At 42.4% G+C, this 19,446-nt stretch overlaps 2 protein-coding genes and 1 non-coding gene across 4 annotated transcripts in view; 1 reads left to right on the top strand and 2 right to left on the bottom strand.

Moving 5' to 3' along the window:
* The window catches only part of sdk1a (sidekick cell adhesion molecule 1a), a 781,818-nt gene that overhangs the window by 742,894 nt on the left and 19,478 nt on the right, over positions 1 to 19,446 (bottom strand). The gene's annotated exons all lie outside the window — the stretch shown is intronic.
* Positions 1,874 to 5,002, top strand: LOC132399263 (rho guanine nucleotide exchange factor 7-like). The gene has a single exon (XM_059979482.1). The coding sequence runs from the start codon at positions 1,958 to 1,960 to the stop codon at positions 4,349 to 4,351; it is 2,394 nt and encodes a 797-aa protein (XP_059835465.1). The 5' UTR covers positions 1,874 to 1,957; the 3' UTR covers positions 4,352 to 5,002.
* Positions 19,055 to 19,157, bottom strand: LOC132400141 (U6 spliceosomal RNA). Its single transcript, XR_009514175.1, has one exon. It is a non-coding gene; the product is annotated as a U6 spliceosomal RNA (small nuclear RNA).

Genomic DNA, 19,446 nt, shown 5'->3' with positions numbered 1-19,446 from the left:
ACAGGACTTCTTCAAGGAGCAATGTTTCAAAAAGGACATGCCCTCTTCTCATTTCCACCATCAGGGAGGTGATGCAGAAGCCTGAAGGCTCACCCCTCAACAGTTCAGGGAGAGCTTCTTGCCCTCTGCCATTCGACTGCTGAATGGACATTGAACCCATGAACACTACCTCTACTCTTTTTTGCAAGACTTGTTTAACTACTTATACTTCTTGTAATTCAGTGTTTATTATGCATTGCAACGTACTGTTGCTGCATAACAACAAATTTCAGGTCATTTGCTGAAGATATTAAACCTGATTCCGATTTTCTATTTGCATATTAAGAAATTTGACTTTGCAAAATCTTGTGCTGTTCACCCTAATATCAGTGAGATTCCCCATTTCCAACTGAGAGTGGTCTCAATCTTCCCTTATTGTTCACCCACAGTTAAACATGGAACAAATCACACAAAAAGACAGGATAATATAAAATTTAAGGAATCCATGCTTACTGATTTTGCTTTTAATGACTTGCTGGTTTAAAAGTTTTACCCTTTTGTAAAGAGACAGCACTTGTGCCTAAGGTTGCTGCTACAAATAGTCATCGTGATAGAGCGCTAATTGTCCTACAGGATGGCATTGGGCATCTCCTCAGCCATAAAGGGGTCACCCACATCACTCCTCTAACTCTCAGCACACCAACTGCATTTTCCACGTTCTCTTTGGTCTAGGTATATCACACTTACAAGCACAAGATAAGAAACAATGAGGAAACTCTGAAATGATCCAAAATGATGCCAAGAAATTTGACTCAAACATTAAAGGCATTGCAAGCCAATAAAGTAATGCCTTGCTTGGTTCCTGCAGTCTTTAACTTCAGTTAAACAGATGAACAGATCCTAATGCAGCTTACAACTCAGGCATTGACTAATTTAGCAAATTTAATCATAAGCTGTCCTGGAATTACTTAGTGTGTCTTGATTACACAGAAGAAACTTCCAAAAACATCTCCTGCTATTTCAGAAACAAGATCTAGTTTATTGTCACTGACATATGTTGTGAAATATGTTGTTTCGCAGCAGCAGCAGTGCAATATACTAAAAAATGTTAAAATATTAAAATATAAACAAGTAGTGCAAAGAGCAAAGTAGTGAAATAGTGTTCATAGAACATTCAGAAATCTGATGTTGAGTGTGTACACTCAGGCTCCTGTACCTCCTCTCTGATGGTAGTAAAGAAAAGAAGGGATGTTCTGGATGGTAAAGGTCCTTAATGATGGATTACACCTTCTTGAGGCATCAAGTTTTGAAGATGTCCTTGTAAGTGGGGGGGGACGACGACCAAGTGCTCATAATGGAGTGGAGCTAGCCAAGCCTACGGCCCTCTGAAGCTTTCTCCAATCATGTGCATTGTTCGTAATAGACAATGATACAGCCAATCAGAATGCTCTCCACAGTACATCTGCTGAAATTTGCAAGTCTTTGGTGACACACCCAATTTCTTAATGAAATATAGCCACAGACGTGCCTTCTTTGTAATTGCATCAACATGTCGGACCCTGGATAGACCTTCACAAATGTTGACGTTGACACCCAACAACTTGAAGCTGTACGCCCTTTCCACTGCTGACCCCACAATGAAGACTGGTGCATGTTCTCCCAACTTCCCCAAATCAATTCCTTGGGACATTAGGACTGAATGTGTCCTTTGTTTCACAGAATCCTGGTTAACCCCTTCTGTACCAGATGCAGTGATTCAGATCGACGATTTACCATACACCATCAGGATAGATCTATAGAGTATCTCAAAAGCAGAGGTGGGGCCGCGCGAGTCGCGAGTCTCCGTGACGGACAGCGGCCTCAGTCTCGCCATGGTGGGCTCTCCGGGGGAGGTGGGGGACGGTTTGCCGCTGTGAGCGCGGCCTCGGACGTCGAGCCGTTAGCCAGGGCCTGGCGGCGGTGCTGAGCTGCGGCCGCCATGAGCTCGGCCGAGCAGACGGTGACCTGGCTCATCAGCCTCGGGGTGCTCGAGTCCCCCAAGAAAAGTGTGTCGGACCCCGAGGCCTTCTTGCGGGCTGCGCTCCGGGACGGTGTAGCCTTGTGTCGGCTGCTGGAGAGGCTGGTGCCGGGCTCAGTGCAGCGGATGCACCAGGAACCCAAATCAGAGGCAGAATGTCTGAATAACATCAAAGAGTTTCTGAAAGCGTGCGGGGCACTTCATGTTGAGACTTTTGATGCCAATGATCTTTACCAAGGACTGAACTTCAACAAGGTTCTAAGTTCCCTGGTCACCTTGAATAAAGTAACAGGAGATATTGGTGTTGGAAGTGACTCGGTATGTGCACGTCACCAATCCCATCAAATAAAGTCAGCTGATTCTTTCACTGGAGCCCACTTGTCACTTGGAAGAACTTCCAAAAATTTTCCTGGAAAGTATCGAAGTTTAGACATGACAGATAACAGCAAACATCATATGGTGGTGAAAGCAAAATTCAATTTCTATCAGACCAATGAGGATGAACTCTGCTTTAACAAGGGCGATATCATCCATGTGACCAGAATTGAGGAAGGGGGCTGGTGGGAAGGAACACTCAATGGCAAAAATGGATGGTTTCCTAGCAACTACGTGAGAGAAATCAAATTGAATGAAAAACCAGCCTCTCCAAAGTCAGCAACTTTGAAAAGTTCACCCAAAGGATTTGAAACACCTCCTGTTAGTAAAAGCTACTACAATGTGGTGCTGCAGAATATTCTTGACACAGAGTGCGATTATGCAGAGGAACTAACGATGCTTCTGTCAACTTTCCTGCGACCTTTACAAGCCAGCGACAAGCTAAGTGTTGCTGAAGTTACATCCTTGATGGGAAATCTGGAGGACATCTGCTCCTTCCAGCAGAGTCTTGTTCAGTCTTTAGAAGATTGTACCAAGTTACCTGAATCCCAGCAGAAAGTTGGTGGCTGCTTTGCAAACTTGATGTCTCAGATGAAAAGTCTGTACCTTGCATATTGTGCCAACCATCCCTGGGCTGTGAATGTCCTCACAAAGCACAGTGAGGAACTGGGGGAGTTTATGGAAATGAAAGGAGCAACCAGTCCTGGGATCCTCATGCTTACCACCAGCCTGAGCAAACCTTTCATGAGACTGGACAAATACCCGACTCTGCTGAAGGAACTGGAGCGTCACATGGAGGAATCCCACCCTGACTGGTCTGACATCCAGACAGCTATGACTGCATTCAAAAGTCTTTCGTCTCAGTGTCAAGAAGTCCGGAAGAGAAAGGAATTGGAACTACAGATCCTGACGGAAACAGTCCATGGTTGGGATATCCAATCCCTGGGCAACGTCATTTACATGCCTCAGGTCATGGTACAGAGCGGCAACGAGGAGAAATGTGAGAGATATTTTCTCCTGTTTCCACATGTCCTTCTCATGCTCTCTGCCAGTCCCAGGATGAGTGGTTTCATCTATCAGGGGAAATTACCATTAACAGGATTAACCGTCACAAAGTTAGAGGACGGTGATGAGCACAATAACAGCTTTGAAATTACTGGAAGTATGATTGAACGGATTTTGGTGTCGTGCTCGAATCACCAGAATATGCAGGAGTGGGCAGACCATCTGCAGAAGCAAACAAAGGTCCCAAGTGTGGGAGTTGTGAGACAGCAGTCTATGCCATGTCACACACTTCCATTGCACCCTGTGACGCCACTCAACAAGCATTCTGATGGGTATCAGATCTCCGTGACTCCACCCTACCATACCCTTCCTCATCCATCCTTGCATGGGACATCCCACAGCACACTGAGCTGGGGAACTCTGGAACCCCCCAAGATGCCAAAGCCGTGGACTTTGAGCTGCCTCCGGCCAGCAGCCCCATTGAAACCTTCTGCCGCTCTTTGTTACAAGGAGGACCTCAGCAGGAGCCCTAAAACCATGAAGAAGCTGCTTCCCAAATGGAAACCAGAGAGAAAACCCTCTGATGAGGAGTTTGCACTGAGGAAAAGCACAGCAGCTCTTGAAGAAGATGCACAAAGATTGAAAGTTATTGAAGCTTACTGCACTAGTGCCAAAACCCGTCAGACTCTGAACTCAACGAGTCGTAAAGAATCTGCACCTCAGGTTTTGCTGCCGGAAGAGGAGAAGATGATTGTGGAAGAAACCAACAGCAACGGGCAAACGATCATCAAAGAAAAGACACTTGTGGACACAGTTTATGCATTAAAGGACGAGGTGCTTGAACTGAAACAGGAAAGCAAGAAGATGTGGTGTTCTTTGGAAGAGGAGCAGAGAGCCCGCAAGGAACTGGAGAAGCTCATTAGAAAAGTTCTAAAGAATAGGAATGAATTTTCTTGGGATGAAACTAACGTATAATAACCTATAGCGCCAGAAATGGTCATATCTACCTGGGAATTGGTTCTTGTAATTAGCAATCAAGCACTGTTCCCCTGTCATTGGCCTATGCGGTGTTACAGTACAAACATTGACTGGAGTATTTTAATAATTTAAATATCATTAGTAGTCTGGAGATGGCCTTGTGGAGGTGTCGAGCTTTGAGGGTGAACCCTGCACTTCTGTTCTTGCATCGGGTGATTCATGCTCCCCAGGATAGAAGCCGGCGGACCGTGGCTTTCTGGCTGATTTGCCCTTTGGGGCTGCTGCCTGCAGTTAAGGAGAGCCTAGGACAAGAACCTTCAGTGGAGACCAGTCTGCCGGAGTGTGCTCTGAGTGTTTGGAGGTCAGATCCTGACTGCAAGCGGTGCATTGTTTTAACAACTGACATTCCAATGGAACTTCAAACCTGGGCTCATGGGATCTGGGTGATGGTGTTATGCTTTGAAGTTTCCTTTCCCATTATCAGCTTAGTAATGGTGCAGAGCCCGATTGTGAACCATTTCTGGTATCTGGTAAAAGTAGACTCTGTGCTGGTCAGTGTTGGGAGTGAACTGTTAGGTCGCACGCTGATTGCGTTGACGGAGGAATGGACCCAAGCTTTTTGTTTTGTGTTTAATTTTGGAGCTATCTAACTTTGTAATTCCTGCTTTCCCATGGAATGTGCTGGGAGTAGAGCTCTTACAAAGAGCTCCCCTGGGAGGAACGAGATCAGGAAACACTCACTCTCCCGACAAATGCGGTTTTGCCTTAGATGTTTTCTGAAATCCGCTCCCTATTGGTATTGAACCGCACTGGCCGGATTCACACTACAATAGCCTCTAAAATATCCCATTTACCAGCTCCTGGTGTCATGGGTGATAATCTACACTGACACCTAACAGGAAAAATAAAGGTGGTTTTAAGTTTTATATATAAAAAAAGCAGAGGTGAAGGAGTATGCCTCATGATCAACTCTTCTTGGTGCACAAATATATCAATGTTGTCCCAATTCTGCACACCAGACCTAGAATATCTAGCAGTTAAGTGCCATCCTTTTAACCCACCATGGGAGTTCTCTGCAGTCATTTTGGTAGCAGCTTACATTCCACCTCAGGCCAAAGTCAAGCAGGCTTCAGAAGATCTGAGCAATGAGACCAACGTGCACAAAACAGCACACCCTAACACCTTCACCATCGTTTTGGAAGATTTTAACCAGGCCAGTCTGAAAAAAAAATCACTAAGCAACTAACAGCAACAGATCACTTGCAATATCGGAGCAAACAACTTGTTACACCACCATCAAGAATGCTTACCATGCTATTCCACACCCTCACTTATGGAAGTCTGTTCACCTAGTTGTACCTCTACTCCCTGAGCATAGGCAGAGACTGAAGACTGAGGACCAAGAGGGTATGGAGAGAGACTTGAAAGTCCAGATTAAATCGAGGAAACCATTTAGCCCAAAAGTTCAATTGAATTCTACTCCTTCATGCTTTTCTCAAATATTGCCCAATTTCAAATATTTCTATTTTAACAGTTATCATTGCACCTCAATCAATTACAAACTCTTAACTTTCATTTCATAAAATACGCTTTTCCTCATACCTCCAAATTCCTTCATCTTGCATGGCACATGATCAAAAATACAAGGTATTCTTCAGATGCAGGAGATGTTCAACAGCACACACAAAACGATGGAGGAATTCAGCAAGTCACGCAGCATATACGGAAGGAAATAAACAGCAATGATTTTCGGCTGAAACCCGTCATCAGCACTGGAAAGGAAGGGCACAGAGGGAGGTAATGACCCATTCTGGCATTCCTGTCCATGGTCTTCTCTACTACCATGATGAGGCCAAACTCAGGGTGGAGGAGCAACGCCTCATATTCCATCTCGGTAGCTTCCACCCTGATGGCATAAACATCAATTTCTCCAACTTCTGATCATTTCTCCCCTTCCCTCTGCTCATTTTCCATTCTTCATTCTGGTTACCCTGTTGCCCCTTCCTTTTTCCACTCCTGCCCATCACCTCCCTCTGGTTCCCCTCCTCCTTCCCCTTCTGCCCTCTCTTATTAGATTCCTTCTTCTTCAGCCCCTTTACCTCTTCCACATATCATCTCCCAGCTTCTTACTTCACTCCCGTCCCCTGGCTTCACCAATCACCCGCCAGCTTGAAATCCTTCCCGCCCCTCACTTTCTTACTCTTGCTTCTGGTCCCTCTCTGAAGTTCTACTGAGGGGTTTCAGCCCAAAACATTGACATTATCTTCCCCTCCACAGATGGCTTACTGAATTCCACCAGCACTTTTTTTTTGTCTGTGACACAGATTCAAAATACTTTAGATAAATTTCAGGATCCTTACTCGAGGGAGGATCCTACTGGCTGGATAGGGGGATCCTGGTGTGCAAAGCAACAATTTCTTACTTCGAAAAAAGTACCTTTGAAACCAAAGCTTAAATTCTAGAATTAAGTGCTTGAAAAACGGAGAAGTTATACCTTTTAAAATCTTTGGTGCTGAAGCTTTCAATGACAATCTACAAAACTGCATTATCATCCTATATGTATATCAAAAGTATTTTGTTGAGTGAATGAAGCTACCAGAAAAAGCCTGATAGATACAAAGCAGCTTCTTTATTCGACAGAACAAGGTACAGCAGGTATCATACGGAGACGCTTTCGGTTGAAAGGTCTCGCTGGCCCAACGTGGGGCTTGCTATTTTATGTGCGAAATATCAAACGACAATTTCATACTATGGACAATGTTTTCTTTGAAACTTTCACAAAAACTTCACACCTCCATATTCGCAAACACACCACAGACATTCAAATGAATTTTAATGAGCATTGTCTGGTCTGGGATTCACGGCTTTTAAGAACCCATTGTTCAGAGCGCTGCACTCCAGGTTAAATCCACCATGCATATTCAGATGTGTAGACTGGTAGCCAAAGTCATTTGCTAAATGTAAACGGCTAAACCCAAAAATCATTCTAACAAAGCAAATTTAGCATTACACTTTTATTATACCTTTCACAAAAAGCACAAAACTTTATTTTTCAATCATTGAAGATGCCATTAAAAAGAATAACACGTATCTGTTTACATGTACTTGAAACAACCAATGATTTGCAAACACAATGCTCAAGTGCAGCTTCCAGCTTGCTTCATGAATGCAACCCAAGACAGCAAAGTCAGCCTGACCCGAATGCAGAGAACAGATACATACATCTTGTAATCAGTGAAGCTTTAATCCCACTTAACCAATTTTGAAAAGAGAATTACAACCGACCGGGGATCTCCAGCACTTCTTGTTTGAGCATGTACAGACTCTTTTTTTCTCATCATTATTCCGTAAGCAATACAGTATAACAACTACTTACATAGCATTTACATTGTATTAGGTATTATAAGTAATCTAGAGATGATTTAAAGTATACGGGAGGATGTGCATAGGTTACCGCGGATTGGGAATCGAAAAAAACAGAAGTTCTCTAAATTGGAACAGGTATGTCCGGTATTATTTAGCGTCAGTTAGTCAAACGCTTGTCTTAGTATACAATATATATTTTACCTTTCTATGCATATAAAACACTTAAGAAACGTATGTACTTCGATAATTAAACCACTGCGTTGCTTATTCATAACTGTAGCTTTCATCGGGGCAGGGCCTTCACACGCTCCATTATTCTCACTTTATCCTTTAAAACTGTTCCAATCTTTGACCGACCGTTGCCTAACACTTTTCTAATGACCGATGGCATTTCACTTCTTTCCGATCACTATTATTTCCACTTTATTTTCAATCATGATCGTTTTGCGGAACAGAAACACAGCAGGTGGCGAGCCCCGAGCTCCGCCGGGTCCTAAAGTCCACCAACTTGAGCATTCACGTTTTTTTGTATCCGCGGGGGGATCCCAGAAGCAACCCCCCGCTGATAAGGAGGGTCCACTCTTTTCACCAGAAAACATTTGGAAATAGCAAACAGATTGGGAAGTATTTCTCAAGTGTGGTCAATTCTGTCAGGGACCAGAGCTTTTTTTTTGCACTTCTGTAACTTCAAACAGCTGGGGAATTCATTTAAGACAGTAATTTGACATTCTTGTAAATATGCTTAAATCAGGTTTATGTGCAGAGGAAATTGGTTCACATTATTTTGTGGAAATAAGATTTAGTGCATAAACAATTGAATAACCAGAAAAAGCCGGGTTCCACCAGCTTTTTTTTAAAGTAAAAGAGCTAAAGGAAAAAAAAAGATAATGCTCAAAGATATTTACTGGCAGTGTGCAAAAAGGAAAGCTTTTACTGAATTTCTGCTCTTTAAAAAAAACAAGTTATGCATTTAACCAGTCGCTAACAATACTCAGATTGTGAGGGCCAAACCTGAATTAACGATCAAAAGTATTTTAATTATACAGCTAACTAAAGTGCAAAGAGAAGAAAGCCACAGAAATTTTACAGGCGAGATGGAAGGCATCTCAAAGGTTGATTGATCTTTGTTTATTTTCAGAAGATTGCTCATGGCATTTCTCACTATGTGTCAGTGGATAAACCATTTCTTAACAACTGGAGTATCATAACAACCAACAACAATGTAAAACAGACCACTATTTTGTGGTAGTGGCCATGTCAAATTGAGATTAAACAGCAACAATTTGCTTGGAAAAAGACTGAACTCTGCAAAAACACGTCTCCTTGTGAAAACTAGAAAAATGGATCATGGTGTTTATTTTATATCCTACAAACACTGGAATTAAGGGCAAGAGTAGGTCATTCTCACTCAATCATGCCACACCGTTTGTGAAAAAGCAAATCTAATTATAATCTCTTTCCCCCCATCTGCTGTAATCTTTCATCCCCTTATTCATTCTATCTATATACAGTACCTTTGCCTTAATAAATAAATGCTTTGCTTCCACCATAATTTAAGTTCCAAAGTCTCATAAACATTACATATAAAAATGTCTCATCTGTCTTAAAGAGAATACAGTAGCCTCTATTTTTTGAACAGTGACCCATTGCACTAGATTCTCTCACATGATGAAACTTCCTTTTCATATACACCCTTTCAAAATCCCCCACTGACTCCATTCAACTTCAGCACATAAGGTAGAGCATTGTCCACCCTTCCACACAAGAGAACAAGCCCATTCCATGTCTTACTAAGATCTCACAGGTTGGCACAGGAGAATAGAGGCCAACATAGATCAGCCAGAGATCATATCAATAGCAGGGAAGTCTCAAAGAATCTGGTGGCTTGTTCCTGAACAGAATTCTTTCACACAACAGTGGAATGCAAAATAGAATGATAAACCAATACTTGATGAGAAACCAATGAAACCATACACTGAAATGGTTTTTTAAACATTCACTGCATGGGTTCCAAGCTAAGATCAATTTTGAAATAATAACTTCATTTTTTAAAACTCTGCAACATAAACATGTAAATTACATTATTAATTTTTGAAAAAAAAAAGCAAATGCCACAAAGACTGTTGCTATTTTGGATGTTAGATCCACCCACATCAACTAACCAACTACTGAACTCATTTCCTCTACTCTCACTGCTGGAGCTTTTACCAACCGCTAACATCCCAACTCCAGCTACTGGACTTGCTCCACCCCACACCCTCCCCAGTGCTGCAACAAAGGTAGGGTGGGAATGAAAGGGATGAGAAGGGGGAGACATAAAGAAAAGGCAGGAACAGTCAGAGAGAAGAAAGAGTGAACAGGGAGGAGTTGACTACTGTAGCTATTTAAGACCAACTCAGGTTTTTGGAGAGCCTGACACTCGACATGGATAAAAATAATACGAAAATGAGTAGAAAATTTCATTACATTTAATGCAATATAAAAACAAAAATTGTTTATCATTTATATAGTCTGAATACGTATCATTTCCCATTAGTCAATTGTTTTCTAGAATTTTTGTGCTTTCTCATAGTTTGTTTCCTGGCTCTGCCTCACTAAGATTCTCTAAGACTAAGATATAGGAGCAGAATTAGACCACTCAGTCCATCAAGTCTTCGCCATCATTCTATTATAGCTGATTTATTATCCCTCTCAACCCTATTCTCCTGTCTTCTCCCAGTAATCTTCGACATCCTTACTAATCAAGAATTTATCAATCTCTACTTTAAATATACCCAATGACTTGGCCTCCACAGCTGTCTCTGGTAATGAGTTCCACAGATGTATTTCTCACTCCTTGTTCCAACATGCTACAGTTTTACTTGGACACTGAAAACAAGAGTACTACTTTCAGCCTTACAAACCTGCTAGGCATTCGGGTAACCAGAGCATTCTGTTTTAAAGGCTGGATTTATACATCAGAGGCCACAATTAGTAAGCTTAAGTTTAGAGTTCAAATCCTACTGTGACAACTAGGGAGTTTAAGTTGTTAATTAAGTCATCTAGAACAAAATGCTAATACAAGTAACGGTGCGCAGTACTATATTGTCTTGAATAAAAACAAGTTCACTAACGCTGTACAGGAATGGCCTAGGAGAGAACATCAGCAATAACCAACCTAGTCCAACCACACTGATAGCATGGTCAAGAAAGCTCACCTTCACTTCCTCAGGAGGCTGCAGAAATCTGGCGCATCCCCTTTGACCCTTACTAATTTTTATCAGCGCAATATAGAAAGTTGCCTACTTGGATGCATCACAGCTTGGCTTGGCAACTTATCTGCATTTGACGGCAAAAGACCGCTTCCCTCCATGGACTCTTGTCAGTTAAGCAACATGAGTGTAAGAGTTGGAATGTTAAGGCATTGGTGAGGCCAAATTTGGAGTATTGTTTGCAGTTTTGGTCACTGAATTACAGGAAGGATATTAATTAGGTTGAAAGAGTGCAGAGAAGGTTTACAAGGATGTTGCCAGGACTTGAGAATCTGAGTTACAGAGAAAGGTTGAATAGGTTAGGACTTTATTCCCTGGAGTGTAGAAGAATGAGGGGAGATTTGATAGAGGTATATAAAATTATGATGGGTATAGATAGAGTGAATGCAAGCAGGCTTTTTCCACTGAGGCTAGGGGAGAAGAAAAAGAGGACATGGGTTAAAGGTGAAGGGGGAAAAGTTTAAAGGGAACAGTGTGGGGGGGGGGCTTCTTCACATAGAGTGGTGGGAGTGTGGAATGAGCTGCCAGATGAAGTGGTAAATGCAGGCTCACTTTTAACATTAAGAAAAACTTGGACAGGTACATGGATGAGAGGGGTATGGAGGGATATGGGCCAGGTGCAGGTCAGTGGGACTAGACAGAAAAATGGTTCAGCACAGCCAAGAAGGGCCAAAAGGCCTGTTTCTGTGCTGCAATGTTCTACGGTTCTATAATCAACCACACCACCTGCCCCAGACATTCACTATTCTCCCTCTTCCATCAAGCAGAAGACACAAAACCCTGAAGGTATTTACCAAGAGGCTCAAGAACAGCTGTTCTAAGACCATTGAATGGATCCTAGATTGACTCTTGACCTCACAGTTTACGTTTACAGGAGCTCCCACCTTATTGTTTACCTGCTCAGCTGCTGTTCCACTTCGTTCCTTGTTATTGGTTTATCATTTTGCACCTCAATGATTTGTTCCTTAAGGTTGTAAGGATAAGCTCAGACTACCCATTAAATGCTCCCAATGATGTGAGCCTCAAATAGCCTCTGACTACTAAGTCCAGCTCCTGCATTCTGTTATTGGTTTATCTTGACGTACCCCAATGATATGTTCCTCAAGGTTGCCATAGCCACGGGCTCCTGGCCTTCACACGTGGCTTAGCTACTAAGCCAGTGGAGCCATTTCTACAGGAGCAAAGGCAGGTTACTGGCACCTTAAAACCAGTTACTATGGGCAGATGGGGCTCATCAGCTATGGTTGGCAGCAGAAGGAAAACTCTGATCTCAAACCTCTGCTGCTTTGCGGCTATACCCACTCATGGGGAAAGCTTTGGGAGTAAACCCAGAGAGAAAAATCTGGAGCTAGAGTCTCTAAGACAGTCGTCCTATGTTGGGTTCAACTCTGGCTGGCACTCCTGTGATGCCGCTGGTGCTATTCGTTTTGAATCACCAGCTGTGTGGAGAGGGGAGTATGGGCAACAGATTACCCTCCGTACCGTACTGTCCAGGTTTGCACATAACACAGACTGCTCGGATGCAACACCCATAATTGACCCTGACCATCAGAGGGCTGACCTTGATGATCTGATTGCAATGAGCAGTATGCAAGACAAGCTTTTTGCCGTATCTCAGTATATTTGATAATCAATTCCACTTTCTGCTTCTCTTGTCCGTGTGGACCTACACCATTCCAGACCCACAATAGTGATGGTTTAATCTTCCCTGCCATATCTTCAAATGGTCAAGGAAGCAGGATAGTTCTATTAAACGATTATATTTAAGCACATAGAACAAAATCAGCAGATCAACTGAACCAACAAATGTGCATATCAAAAGGAAACCCTGCCCAGCTGACCTTACAACTATTCCCACACAAATACAAGAATTTGTGCCTAGATTGCGAGAACTAACACCACAAGCCAATCAGTTAAGTAACATTTGCTACAGCTGAATAGTATGGGTTTGTGCATGCAAATGAGTTCTCAGAAAGATAAGTGGTGGGGGAGGAGTGATTCCAAACAAAGGGAATATGGTATTTCCAGCCAGCCCCCTTCCAAATACTAACCAGACCTCAGACAGCTTTGCTTCACAATCATGTCCTCTACATGATAATCCAACTTGGAAGAAATGCAGAATGCAAAGGGAACAGAATTTATCTTAGACAAGACACTTCCATACCCGATAGCAAGAGCTGCTCAGTGCCATCGTGACCAATCAAGATGGTGGAATATTCTAGAATGTAGCTGGTATCAGCATCTATGGTTCTGTCACTAGCTGGCAACACAAAGAAAAATATAGTACTTGAACTTATCTTTATCCATCGTTCTTTTGCACGCAAGCCTGTCCAATATTAGGCATTCCAATGACAACCAGGACTCTGCAATGCAGCACTACATTGGGATCCATCAATGCAAGTTGTACATTTACCTTTGATCTGAGACAGTCCCACATATAACTCCAATAGACTGAGCCTCAGAATCCAACACAGACTGCCGAGTCAGAGTTCTCTTTGCACAACGGCAGCCAGGTGTCCAGACTGATTCGAACTGCACGTGCTAAGGTGAGAAGCATGACTTGGTAGGAGTGTTCAATATGCAAGGCAATGAAGAAAATCAAACTTATTCCGGAGCTGAAACAGATTATCCAGCCCAGTGAGTGACAGGTGCTGCACAACACGCAAATACTTATTTCAGTCCATTCTCCTTGTTCAGTTCTCATTGCGTTTCTGTAAATACTCAGATTTTCTTAAATAATAATTCATGCATTCTGTGCAGATAATTGCACATGAAACCCTGCTGGTTGCGTAGGAATAGGGTATACACACTCTGGTCCCGCCAAACCCATGAGATTGAGAAGGCTCTCCCACCCCAAACACCAGTCTGTGCAGATGCTGTGTAATCTGCTCCCCAGTTACAATTCAGTGCCAAGAAATATCAGACAGCATACTGCATACGATGAAAGAAATTATATTTATGGATCTTAAGGTCTAGTAAAAGACAAGAAAAAGGGCCCATAATAATTAAACAGTCAAATGTGCACAAGTTGGAGCTGAACTCTTCCAAAAGTCACACGTATTCACCAATCTTCAGGAGTTCCCAGCACATTTCCCTACCAAATCCCAGCCCTCCAGTGGGCTGAATTCGAAGATTGGATATCCTCAGTGTCTTCTCTCCATCTCCCACTGAACTAAAAAAAAACCAAGACCAACCTTAATGTTCCTCACAAAACCTCCCAGTTTCACTATCTTAATTGGATGATCCATATTCCTCCGAATCTCACATCAGAATCACCAGCATGTGTCATAAAATCTGTCAACTTAGCAGCAGTTCAATGCAATACATAATATAAAATAAACAAATTACAATATATGTATATTGATTAGACAAAAAAGTGTGCAAAAACAGAAATAATATATTAAAAAGTGAGGCAGTGTCCAAGGGTTCAATGACCATTTAGGAATCGGATGGCAGAGGGGAAGAAGCTGTTCCTGAATCACTGAGTGTGTGCCTTCAGGCTTCTGTATCTCCTACCTGATGGTAACAGTGAGAAAAGGTCATGCCCTGGGTGCTGGAGGTCCTTAATAATGGACACTGCCTTTCTAAGACACTGCTCCTTGAAGATGTCCTGAGTACTTTGTAGGCTAGTACCCAAGATGGAGCCAACTAAATTTACAACCCTCTGCAGATTTTTTTTGGTCCTGTGCAGTAGCCCCACCCCCCCTCCCCATACCAGATGATGCAGCCTGTCAGAATGCTCTCCATGGTACATCTAAAGAAGTTTTTGAGTGTATTTGTTGACATACAAAATCTCTTCAATCTCCAAATGAAGTGTAGTCGCTGTCTTGCCTCTACAGCTGTATCAATATGTTGGGACCAGGCTAGATCCTCAGAGATCTTGACACCCAGGAACTTGAAACTGCTCACTCTGTCCACTTCTGATCCCTCTATGAGGATCGGTATGTGTTCCTTCATCTTACCCTTTCTGAAGTCCACAATCAGCTCTTTCATTTTACTGACAATAACCCAAACAGGCTGAAAGCAGAACAGACTGCTCTTACGGAACTGCTAAAATGAGATACCTACAGCAAAAAATGTGAACCAGGGTGTTATACACATAATAACCACAGTATAGAATACTTATTTAGCCTTCCCTTTAATTATTTTAATCTTTTATAGAATCCCTTTAATCTGTTATTAGTCTTTACCTTTGCTTGAATCATTTTGCTGACTACCAGAAAGATCCTCTCATTTATTAAGATCCTTTAAGCCTTAATAATCTATCTTTGCATCTAGAGAGGGGATAAACACCAGCATCAGAAAGCTCATGCAAGAACATCTGCATAGTGAAGATGCATTCACCAGGATGCTCTTCATTGACCACAATTTGGCACTCAATACTATCATCCCCTCAAAATTAATCAATGAGCTTCAAGACCTAGGCCTTATTACCTGTTTGTGTAACTGGATCCTCAACATCCTCACTTGCAGACCCCAGTTTGTACAGATTGGCAACAACATCTCTTCCACAGTCACCACCAACACAAGTACACCACAAGGCTGTGTGCTTAGTCCCCTGCTCTCACTTCACACTTATGACTGTGTGGCTGAGCACAGCTCCAAAGCCATATTCAAGTTTGCTGATGACACCACTGTCATAGACTGAAACAAGGGTGGTGATGAATCGGCATATAGGTGGGAGATTGAAAATCTGTCTGAGTGGTATCAAAAGCAACAACCTCTCACTCAATGTCAGCAAGACCAAGGAGATGATTACTAACTGCAGGAGGAGGAAACTGGAGGTTGGTGAGCCAGTCCTCAATGGGGGATGAGAGGTGGACAGAGTCACAATTCATGTCAGAGGATCTACCCTGGGTCCAGCACGCAAGTGCCATTACAAAGAAAGCACGATAGCGCCTCTACTTTGAGAAATATGCGAAAACTCAGCATGTCATCTAAAACTTTTACAATTTTGATAGATGTGGGGTGGAGGGTATATTGACTGGTTGTATCATGAGCTGGCATGGAATCACCAATGCCCTTGAATGGAAAATCCTACAAAAAGTAGTGGGCACAGCCCAGTCAGACAATCATGGGTGAAGCTCTCCCCACCACTGAGCACATCTACACAGAGCGAGCACTGTCACAGGAAAGCTGCATCCATCATTGGGGGGACACCTCCGCCCAGGCCACATTCTCTTCACGCTGCTGCCATCAGGAAGGTACAGGAGGCTCTGCACTCAAACCACCAGGTTCAGGAATGGTTATTACCCCTCAGTCATCAGGCTCTTGAACTGATGGAATAACTTCACTCAATTTTACCTGCCTCAACTCTGAATTGTTCCCACAACCTATGGACGCACTTTCAAGGACTCATCGCACGTCCTCGATATTGATTGCTTAATTATTTATTATTTCTGTTTTCTCGTTCTTTTTGTATTTGAGGTTTGCTGTTTTTTTGCACATAGGTTGTCTGTCTTATTGAGTACGGTCTTGAACTGGTTCTATTGTGCTTCGTGTATTTACTGTGACTGCACGCTAGAAAATTAATCTCAGGGTTGTATACGATGATATCCATGCACTTTGAAATGAATTTACTTTGAACGTTGAAGTTTCTGTTTCTGTAACCCATCCGCTTCAAGGTTCGACATGTTATGCATTCAGAGATGCTCTACTGGATACAACTGTTGAAACGCGTGGTTATTTGAGTTACTGTCACCTTCCTGTCAGCTTGAACCAAGCTGGAAATTCTCCTCCAACCATTCTCATTAACAAGGCATTTTTACCCACAGAAGTGCTGTTCACTAGATTTTTTTTTTGTTTTTCCACACCATTCTCTGTAAATCCTAGTGACTGTTGTGCTTGAAAATCCCAGGAGATCAGCAGTATCTGGGATACTCGAACCACCTCATCTGCTACCAACAATCATTCCACATATAAAGTGACTTGGATCACATTTCTTCCCCACTCTGATGTTCAGTGTGAACAACACTTGAACCTCTTGACCATATCTACATGCTACATGATTGGCTAATTAGATATTTGCATTAATGAGGTGTACCTAATAAAGTGGCCGCTTGTTTATATTGCATTTCACTTTTCCCTGGTTGACAGCATCTGCTACTTATCCACTTCCTCGAATAGCCGTTTGTAATACTTCATTGAAGTTTTCATTGACTACAATTAGCATCAGTAAAAAATTATGAGGTAACACATGAATAATTTAGAAAATAACATGTACAGTTTGTAATTTAAGTGATCTTTATTGTTCAATTCCTAACTTCAGAATATATAACTGACAATCAGGTATGATTGGAGTGAAAGTGGTGCTTGGCCACCGGATTTTCTAAACTAGTGGATATTAACACAAGCACACACACCTATAATTCATTTTTTTTATAAAGATGTTGCACAGTATTGTAATAGATACTTCAATGTACCCCTGAAGGTTACAGAATAATGCAAGAAATAAACCCCTGTTCAGACTAAAGACGGCATTCAAAGTGGGGTCCTGGTGAATCGGACTGGAACGTTGAAACCTGGGTGGCTGTGACTGGGATGAGACTGTGGAAAAATTACCAGCTGAGCCTGATGCCAAAACAACCAAGGTTTCAAAAAGATCTGAAAGTGGATTATTAGAGTTTGCTGTGTGCAAACCTTTATGGAAGACTGCACCTTTTAATGCTTGCTTTATATTGCTTTTGCCTTCAGAATCCCAGTCATCATAATGATTATAACATAACTTTATCATAACCACTGTACTATATCTGCCCCATTATTTCTTGAAAAAATTCCATTCCACTAATAAAACAGTCAGCCATTCAATTTATTCCAATATGTCTCTTTGTGATCCACCCAGCTCCCATCACCATCTCTTTCCCTTTCCATCTGCCCATCACCTGTACACTCCTCTCACTGGTTCCCTGCCCATCACCTTCCCTTTATTCCATGCTCCACCTTCCTCTCAGATTCCATCATCATTAACCCACTTATCACTTCTGCTTCACCGTCTGACACCATTCCAACCCATCTGCCTATTGTGCCTCCTCACCTGCGTCCACCTATCGCCTGCCAACTCTTGCTCTGCTTCTTCCCTCCATCTTTGTATACGTGCTACCTCCCCCCTCTACCTTTTAGTCTAGGATGAAGGATCTCAACTCAAAACACAAACTGTCCATTTCCCTCCCCAGATGGTACCTGACCTGCTGCCTTCCTCCAGATTCCAGCATCTGTAGCCTCTTCTGACTCCATGTCACTCTCACATTAGTTTATAATTTTTGTTATTATGCTAACCCAGAACCAAGTAACTCTTGTATGTGGAAATTAAGCCAGCGTGACAACTTCAATCAATAAAAGCCTGATTACAATCTCCCAAACAGACAATGGTGCTCCACAATAAATTCCAAACCGACTTTCTTTAATGTACAGATGAAAAGATAAACAATGTCTAATATCAGAGTTAAGGAGGAACATTGAAAAAAAATGGTTTGGTTAACATGGAAACAGGCCATTCAGTCCAATTCGTCCATGGCTACTAAGTTTCCTATCTATGTCGGTCTCATTTTCCTGAACTCAGCCTATATCTCTCTAACCTTTCCAAACCAAGCATCTGCCCAAATGCTGTAATTCTACTTGCCTCTATTACCCTTCTAGCAGCTTGCTTCACAGCTGCTGTGAAAGAAACTTCTTTTTGAAAAAAAGACAGAAACAGAAATTACTGTTTTCGTGTTCAAGAAATTCAAATGGATATTTACGGATTCAATTTGTCCCTTCTCGCCCAACGCACTTTCCATATCAATCCTGTACAGGATCACATCCTTCGTCATATCATACTCCTCCAAGAGTAACATGGGGTAAATAAAAGCTTGATAAAAATGTACTGAGAACAACTGTCATTTTTTTTTATTATTATTACAAAATCCTTTATTACAAATTTCGGTGCTATACAATATATACAAAACAGTGGCAAACACAATTACTGCACTACAAATAGACAATAGACATTACACCAGAATGTTGCCATCCCTATCTACGATGGCATTTACACCCCGCGGAGCCCAACGGTCTCGAAACTCCTCCAAGGCCGCTGTGGACTGCGCGTGAAAATATGGAACGCTTCACGAATTTGCGTGTCATCCTTGCGCAGGGGCCATGCTAATCCTCTCTGCATCGCCCCAACTCCAGCACATGTGCTGCCGAAGCGGGTGTCCTTGGGCAACCAGATTGCCATTACCATAACAAGGCAGGCCCCACACTTACCTCTGAATGTTTAGATCTTCCTCTCTCTCTCTCTCTCTCATTGAAAAGAGGATTTTACAATACTTTTATTCAGACAACAGGTGGTGTAATGTTGAACAGTTCTTCAGATTCAAGGTGCACAAGTAGAAACTCACAATGGCAGCCCAGAATATACTGAAGTGCCTGAAGCAGCCTACGTTCCAAGCAGCTAAATTATCTCTAATTATTAGGCTGTGGTTCCTACACACAACCAAA

The sequence above is a fragment of the Hypanus sabinus genome, chromosome 9, assembly GCF_030144855.1.
Source record: "Hypanus sabinus isolate sHypSab1 chromosome 9, sHypSab1.hap1, whole genome shotgun sequence".
Classification (NCBI taxonomy): domain Eukaryota; kingdom Metazoa; phylum Chordata; class Chondrichthyes; order Myliobatiformes; family Dasyatidae; genus Hypanus; species Hypanus sabinus.
The sequence above is the reverse complement of the archived record's forward strand: the minus strand, read 5'-3'. Positions and strand labels throughout refer to the sequence as shown.